General features: G+C 39.7%; 1 protein-coding gene across 1 annotated transcript in view; it reads left to right on the top strand.

The window, feature by feature from the left end:
- Positions 1-165: 165 nt before the first annotated feature.
- The window catches only part of LOC115042158 (epidermal growth factor receptor substrate 15-like 1), a 35923-nt gene continuing 27633 nt past the window's right edge, over positions 166-8455 (top strand). Inside the window, exons 1-10 of the mRNA XM_029500221.1 lie at positions 166-201; positions 978-1019; positions 1177-1266; positions 4908-4955; positions 5276-5371; positions 5525-5593; positions 6004-6129; positions 6252-6311; positions 7160-7402; positions 8002-8159. Of these exons, the coding sequence (XP_029356081.1) occupies positions 175-201; positions 978-1019; positions 1177-1266; positions 4908-4955; positions 5276-5371; positions 5525-5593; positions 6004-6129; positions 6252-6311; positions 7160-7402; positions 8002-8159 (959 nt within the window). The 5' untranslated portion in view covers positions 166-174. The remainder of the gene's footprint in view (positions 202-977; positions 1020-1176; positions 1267-4907; positions 4956-5275; positions 5372-5524; positions 5594-6003; positions 6130-6251; positions 6312-7159; positions 7403-8001; positions 8160-8455) is intronic.

The raw sequence follows: 8455 nt of genomic DNA, 5'->3' as shown, positions 1-8455 counted from the left end.
CATCTGTAACTCTGCAGACCGACAGAAGCTGTAACATTGTGCCACCGCAGAAATGTGACTATCTGAACTGTAAAATAACTGCGGCCGCGGTGTGAGGCCGGCTCGGCCCGCCAGAGGGCCTGTTGCCCTGGTGAGGGAGGGGAGGGAGGGAGCGTTCCCGCAGCAACAGGGAAGATGGCAGCTCTCACATCTCTCACCCAGGTAAAGATGCAGCGATTTCAGCCTGCACGCCGACTCCCCGCTGTAGCCGTGACTGGCGTGACACGGCCGCTCTCATTCGTGAAATCGTGTTGTAATTTTACTCAGAACAAAACCCGAGCTCGCTTTGAAAGGCGGGTAGAAATACAGCCAGTGATCTGGTGGAGGAAGGCCTGGTACATTAACATCACCGTTAGGTTGCGAGCTTGTTAGCCTCAGCGGGCTGCAGCTAGCTGGCTTCATATCTACGGCGTCTCGTAGAAATGCTTTACCAAGTGTGATTTTGACTTTAGTAGGCGATTTGGATACTTTGCGTGCAGAGGCCAGTCTGTGAATGCTTATGTGACAGAGTATCAGAAACTGACAAGACTGTCCTTAAGCTAGCAGATCTTAGCTAGCCTAGCCGTGATGCCAGCCGGTGAGGGAGGACGGGGCTGGACGCTGATCACAGGAGGCCGGACAGCAGCCACACTTGACTCTTAGCTCGGATTCAGGACGCTGGCATTGGATCACATCGGCACAGCTCACTGATGGTGGTGGTGGAGAAGTGCCTGTGGAGGCTGGTGGGCAGCCACGGCGGTGACTGTCCCCCACCTCCTGCGTCTGCGCAGTAGCCCTTTTGTTATGTGAGGCTTCTGCACGGACAACAGCTAACACAAGTCCATGTTATTTGACAGAATACCATTATGGACTGAGCCAGACATTTGAAGACACCATGCTGCTAGCCTGATGATAGTCCCTGGACTATGATCTTAACTTAATGTTATCTCTGCCCGCAGCTGTCAAGTGGGAACCCTGTATATGAGAACTTTTACAGACAGGTATGTAGATGGGCCAAAACATCTTCTACATCTTCATCCTGATGTTTATAGGATGACATGCACGAAAGATTGTTCATGAGTGTAACCGAGAGAAGAGGAGAGAAATGATTGTGGAAATGTGCTGCTCTCACACTGCCGCATGTGTTTGTACTCCAAGGTGGACCCGGGGAACACGGGGAAAGTTGGACCAACAGAAGCTGCCTTGTTCTTGAAAAAGTCAGGACTCCCTGATATTACATTGGGAAAGGTAGGTTTTTTTTTTCCCGGTGACATTGTTGCATCACATGGAGGTCTTACTGCATTTGGTGGTTGTCAGTGGACTGAAGGTCAGCGTTTGTTCTGTGGTTATGTCAGTCTGAGTGAGTCTTGTGTGGCTATTTGGAGCCACAAAGAAGATGCTGCTGTGTCAGTACTTCTTCTGAAATGATCTTTCTTATCAAAAAGGCGCCGCTTATAGTATTTAATTAGTATTTAATTATTTATTTATTTTAAGTATTTCTACTTGATTCAAAAGGACATTTTAGCATTTTTCTGTCACTTAGTTTTTAAACAACTCATTTGAACCCACTGAACTATGCTTGCAAACTTTTACAAAATGTTCCTTTTTGTGCTTTTTAAAGTTACAGTTTGAGAAGTTATAGGCAGGAGAAATCCTGGTCCGCCAGTGGGACGTGAAAAATACATGTTGTATTTTGTATATTGTAAATACAAGTTTTTGCAGTTTTTTTACACAGTCCCCTTCTCTGCCTGACATTCTGACTGCGTTTGCTAGACTGAGTGTACTGTTATATTAAGTAATATGTGATTTATCTTGGAACATATCTGAACATGCAGTTCTTGTCTTGGAAATAGCTGACTTATACAGTGTTACATGTAGTGTGAAATACCACCATTACACAGTGTCTGTGCCTGACAAAGAGCTTTAGAAACAGTTTTATATCCTTGCCCTGATATGTACCATGCCACAGTTTTGTCACTATAGTGCACAAAAAGTTGTGCATCAGATGTGTACATATGATGAGTTGCAAATGGAGGTGGATTCATTTCAATATTATTTGTGTGGGCAGACTGACAATCTGTGTGTGTGTGTGTGTGTGTGTGTGTGTGTGTATCTGCAATAAATAATACTTTTTCCACATATATAAAGTAATGAAGTCACAAATTCTCAGAAATGTCTTGCAAATGAAAATCTATCTTCAAATACATGGCAGTTGGCATTGAAATTCATTTTGCAAGGAGTTGATGTATAGATTACTAGACAACCATTGGTAATGGTTTTGAACACCAGCATATGTACTGGCAATAGTATACTCCTGCTTTGTCAAGCCTCAGCATTATACATCTTTCTTGGCTTACTGTGTGGTCTGTATTTTTGAAGTACAGGGGAGATGAGGGAATCTTGGTCTTAGATTTTATTAGACATGTACATAGACAAACAGACATGCACATAGATTGCAAGTTCACAGCTACAGTTGCCAGTATCACCACTATATCTCTCTCTCCTGCTACCTGCAATACAAATGTGCTGAGCTGCTCTACTTCTGCCCCACAATTCTGTCTCAGACCACAACAGTGAGCGGTTCCAGGTTTTAAGAAAAGTTTTCATTGCTAATATACATGAAAGTGTTATTTTGTGGCTACATTGTTCTAGCCAGTCTTTATGATTGTGACACAAAAATATGTGGTAGGAGGGTTTCAGTGGATTTAGGTGCACTTCAGAAAATGGTTTATTCTGGTTGCCAAACACATTTTTTAATGCAATCCAGTGAGTTGGTTGCTGTAAAGATGTATATGCACACAGCATTTGAGAAATTCGATTTATCCCTTACTTCTTATCCCGGTCAGTGTGTTTGTTTAGCAAGAGCAGAGTGAAATACTGAGAGGAGGAGAGGCAGAGAGCCTCACTGCACAAGTGTGTCAGATTTTCAGATAAATATTCAGGTATGGGAAAAGACTTCAGACTTGCTGAGAGTATTTTAAAATGTATTGGTGACCTGCCTTGAATGTCAACATCATGTTTACTTGTTTAATATTGTGTATGTCCTCTGGACTCCACTAGACCGCTGAAGGTCTGTTGTGGTATCTCCATCACTATCAATTAGCAGCAGATCATTTAACTACTGCAACCCTCCAGGAGGTGCCTCTATGGAATTTAATTGTTTAAATTCAATTTGCTTGTCTGGAAGTTGGAGGCGAATATCTTGCACTCAAACCATTCCAAACAGGATATATCAGACTAGGTTCACCTTCTTCCACTGCTCTGTGTTCCAATTCTCATTCTCACCTAACCATTATAGATGGTTTCGGCAGTGAACAGGGGTCAGCATGGAGAGGGGTTAGTGTGCTCTATAGGGGTGTGCCAAAAAATTGATTCATATAAGAATCGTTATTCTCAGCCAGTTCTGGAACATACATATGCACACTAAGCACCAAAATAAAGAGGAAACTACAATGATGGAGGAAATTGGGATTCAACTGCCCCTGTCCTTGCTGAGGAAGTTTTTCCTTACCACTGTCGCCAAGTGTTTGCTCATTGGGGGGGATCGGTTGGATCTCTCTAAGTCATTTTATGAAGAGTTTGGTCTAGACCTGATCTATATGTTAAGTGCCTTGATGTAACTTTGTTATGATTTGGTGCTATATAAATAAATCTCATTTGATTTTGATGGCAATTTTTTTTTTAACTCATTTCGGTTTTTACGAAGAGCCCAATGAAATCTGTTTTATTTCTTCCCAAATTCAGTTTCAATTTTTCTTGTATTCTTTTTTAAGGGGCGGGGGGGTGATTTAACCAAAAACAACAACAAAAAAATGAATCTTACGTCCCACAACTTTGGTGGAAATATCAAATCCACTGTAAACTTTGTTTCTTCTATCACCATGCTATTTCGTTTTCCACCGATTACTGACATCTCCATTGAAGTACATTACAGTACACTAAGCACTCAGATGGCTGCTTCACTGGTGGGGAGCGTGCATTATTAGTGACCCCCTCAGAGAATTTTCCAGACAAAAACATTCCTTTTTATTCCCAAAAAAAGAACAGGGTCCGGCCTCTGTGGAGGGGTCCAGTCTCTGGTCTAGTCGGTCTAATCGCTGGGGAGGTCCCGTCTCCAGTCTAGTCTGTGGGGGGTCCGGTGTCTCATCCAGTCTGGCCAGATCTGGTCTAGTCTCTACTCTCTGCAGGGGTCTCGTCTGGTCGCCGTTCCTTATTGTAGCCAAGAATCACTCATTACCAATTAATGTTCAGGTTCATTCATTCAATAATTTACGTATTTATGTGACTCCCTCGGAGCATTCCCCCGACAGATATGTTCCTTTTTATTCTCGAGAAAAAGAAAAAAAGTTTTTATTGTACATTTTATGTAAAATGTGGGCCAGTTCTGTTACTCCGTCTTCATAATGAATTTGCTTTTAATGTCTAATTCCGTGACCGTAATCACAGATTTTAAAATTCTAAAATTTCTAATTGCACAATTTTTTTTTATAAAGAGACACTTTTATTTTTGTTACTTAAGCAATATGTGATATATAAAACTTAATAAATGTGAAAAAGACACTTTAATGTCTCTATTTGTCATTTTGTCTTGCAAAGCAGATTGGAGTAGATCATGAGGATCCTTTGCACACCTCTCGATTGAAGCAGAAATCATTATGAATCAAATCGTAGCCCCAAAAATCAGAATCGAATCGAATTGAATCGTGAGATATTAAAAGTGGATGGTTACATGAATTAATTATTTTGGGTTAGCTTGTCTTCCCAAATATTATTAGAAAGAAAAAGTTTAAGATCCAAAAAATGTTACACTTTTTCCAGGATAAGAAAAACAGTTCATGTTTTTCTTAGCCTGTTCTATAAAATAGTTTTGTGTGTGTGTTGTTTTTCAGATCTGGGATTTGGCTGATCCTGATGGCAAAGGTTATCTGGACAAGCAGGTTGGAATAGAATTTCTCTTGTGTGCCGTCTAAAATGTATGGACTTAACACAGAAAAGTCAACAAAATATAGATGTAATCACATTAACACATCCACATACTTGACAAATGCAAGTGAATTTGCAACAATGCCTCCAAATTCTAATGCTCAAACAAAAAACTGAAAAAATGGTACTTGTGCAGGCAAAGACAGAAAATTTGTCTATCTTCCTGAATTTTTTGCATTTGAATATTTTTTATTTTTTCCCCATTCTGAAAACTTCAGTTTGAAATTTCAGGTAGAAAATGAGATGGTTTTGATGAACTGTTGATGACTTTCAGGGGTTTTATGTTGCGCTGCGGCTGGTGGCCTGTGCTCAGAGTGGACAGGAAGTCAGCTCTTCCAGCCTCAACCTCACAGTCCCTCCCCCAAAGTTTGTGAGTGTAGTTTCATCACTAAAGCTCAAATCCATGTTCTCCAAATATAAAAAGATGCTTGGAAAAAATTTATTATATTCTTGGGTGCAACATAAGAGATGTATGTTTATTCATGTGAAAGTGCTGTGACAGCCATTTTCTGTTTGATTTCAGAAGGACAGCAGTAGCCCTTCTCTGAGCAGCACAGCTTCAGCCTGCTCTGAATTACACTGGGCTGTGAGGGTCTGTATGGACGCGCTCACACACACACACACACACACACACACACACACACACACAAAAATGTAAACACACAGCCACTAGAATAACAGTCATATGGAAATGTTTTGTCATAGAAAAAAAGAAAAATCCTCTGCCATGATTTATTTATGAAAATATAATAATATGTATAGTCCCCCCCATTTCATCATATTGGTAATGTGGAGGTAATGGGATGATGCAGTAATAGTGAGTCTAATTGACAGTGTCCTGCAAGCACCTTTTTAGTTTAGTAAACAGTTTTTTGTGATTGTAGTGTTAAAGTTTCCTACACCAATTGGTTTGTGGATAAGCAAGAGTCAGGCGCATTCAATTCAAACATGCAGATTATACCTTTTACAGAACTGTATGTGTGTGCCTGTTTTTTATTTTAGCCAGAGGAAAAGAGTAAATTTGATGGAATTTTTGAAAGTTTGGTTCCAGTCAATGGGCTGCTGTCAGGAGAGAAGGTCAAACCAGTCCTAATCAACTCCAAGCTACCTCTGGATGTCCTTGGGAAGGTATGAACTTCATCTGTGTCTTACACACATACATATTTTATTTCTGTCTGTCAGTCTATGTATTTACTTCTTGAACTACTCTGACCTCATTGATCCTCATCCCATCTATTTGCCACTGTTAGGTTTGGGATCTGAGTGACATAGATAAAGATGGACATCTGGACAAAGATGAGTTTGCAGTGGTGAGCCTTATCTTCTTCTTCATTGTTATTGTATGTCGTTTTGATTCTGTATAACCTAAACTATTTGGATGACTACATAAATATGCAGTGGTTACTTTATTATGGACAGCCATCTAATATTGGCTAGGATCCTCAATACCATTAGACAGTCTGAATTCTTCATTGCATGTATTCAATCATTTGCCAGGAATATATTCTTGTCCATGTTGCTGTCCTGCAGTTGCTGAAGATGTGTCAGCTCTAAATCTCAAATTCACCTGCATTTCAAAGGTGTTTTATAAGATGAGATCTGATGCCTGGAGAGGCCAGTAAGTTACACTGAACTCAGTGACATGTTGGTTGAAGCAGCTTGTGACAATGTGTACTTTTGGACAGGGCACCTTATAATATTTAGTAATTGACATTACTAAATAACAAATATTTTAGTGTGAGATGTCCATTTCTTTTCCTTTCTTTAACTATGAAGCAGGTCTAGGTTATTATTTAATATTCTGAAAATGACAAAGCACTCAGTCCAAAGAGAAATGCGTCCCACCTGGATTCTGAAACCAAGTCTTAAAACAATGACATAACTAGAGTGTGCTCTAATACACTACAATACAGTTCAACATCTGATTACAATACATCAGATGTTGAACTCGATGATGAGTGGGAGAAGCTCAAAATATATTTGCACTAGGCTTTAACTGTTCTATAGTTCATTACCTAGGCTTATTTTGGTTCAGTTTTGAAAAGTCTAAATCAATTTTGATCTTTTTTGACATATCTATTCATTCTTTTTAAAATGAGTTATAAAAGCTATGTATGCAGCCATTGAGTATATATTCATAACAGAATGTGCTCCCCAGGCCATGCACCTGGTGTACCGGGCCCTGGAGAAGGAGCCTGTTCCTGCTCTCCTTCCTTCTGCCCTCATACCTCCATCGAAGAGGAAGAAGAGTCTGGGCTCACTGGCAGGCCCAGTGCCTGGACTGCCTGCAAGCCCTCCACCGCCAAAAGATTCACTGCGCTCCACACCCTCTCATGGGAGCATGAACTCACTCAATAGCACTGGCAGCCTGTCACCCAAACACACACTGAAGTCTGGACAGGTAATACTGCATTAATAGTCATACACACAGACGTCTTAATCAATTAGCTACTACTACTGCATGAGATTGCTTTATTAACAAGGATGGCAATTTGAATTAGCTTTAGCTTTTGAAAGCACACAAACTGCAGACACTCTGTGCTATTTCTGAAGTATAATGATTTATTCTATTTGCACAATTGGTGTTTACTTTTTTATTATTAATCAAGGAGGATACGCTGCAGTAAAAGCAACCATAGATTCAAAGGTATAGCCTTTTTGTGGCCCACCAGTTGATCTGACAGAGTATATTTAATGTGTCTACCTAAATTACCTGTGTTTAACAATGTTATAAATTATAATATTCATTTTATTCATTCATTCACCTATTTATTAAGTTTAATAAAGAAGCAGAATTGTATGAAACATTCATTCAGAAATCCATTTATTAAAGAAATTTTAAGTTTTGTGCATGCAAAGCTTTGGCAGTTTAAAGATTTTTTTTTTTAACTACTGTGTACAGATGTCACCTCAACACCTCATAGTTGGCTAGGCATAGAAAATTCTGTTGTGGAAAAGGCCAAATTTACAGTCTGACATATAGTTCCTCCTCTGTCTTAGCATGCAGTGAACTGGGTGGTCCCAGTTTCAGATCGTGGTCGCTATGATGACATCTTCTTGAAGACGGATACTGACCTGGATGGTTTCGTCAGTGGACAGGAAGTAAAAGATATCTTCATGCAGTCTGGACTTTCGCAGAACATCCTTGCCCATATATGGTAGAGTTCAGCAAGGCTCACTCTTTGTGTTTCAAGCTGTTAAATTTGCAGTGATATATTTTTCAAAAGGTTTCTGATGAGTTTATTAGCATGTTAAAAAAAGGCAGCTTCTATAAGGGGTTTCTAAATTTCAAGTAATCTCTTTAGTTACTTTAGGAAATAATTTACTAGGAATTAATTTCAAAACCTTTAATGATAAACTTTGGATTGCAAAATTGAAAATAAAATTGAAAATAAAAAAATTTCCCCTCTCTGAGATTATGGTCTAAATCAACAGACATTATTTATCCTGTGGA

The sequence above is a fragment of the Echeneis naucrates genome, chromosome 4, assembly GCF_900963305.1.
Source record: "Echeneis naucrates chromosome 4, fEcheNa1.1, whole genome shotgun sequence".
Classification (NCBI taxonomy): domain Eukaryota; kingdom Metazoa; phylum Chordata; class Actinopteri; order Carangiformes; family Echeneidae; genus Echeneis; species Echeneis naucrates.
This window is presented reverse-complemented; position numbering and strand designations above follow the sequence as displayed.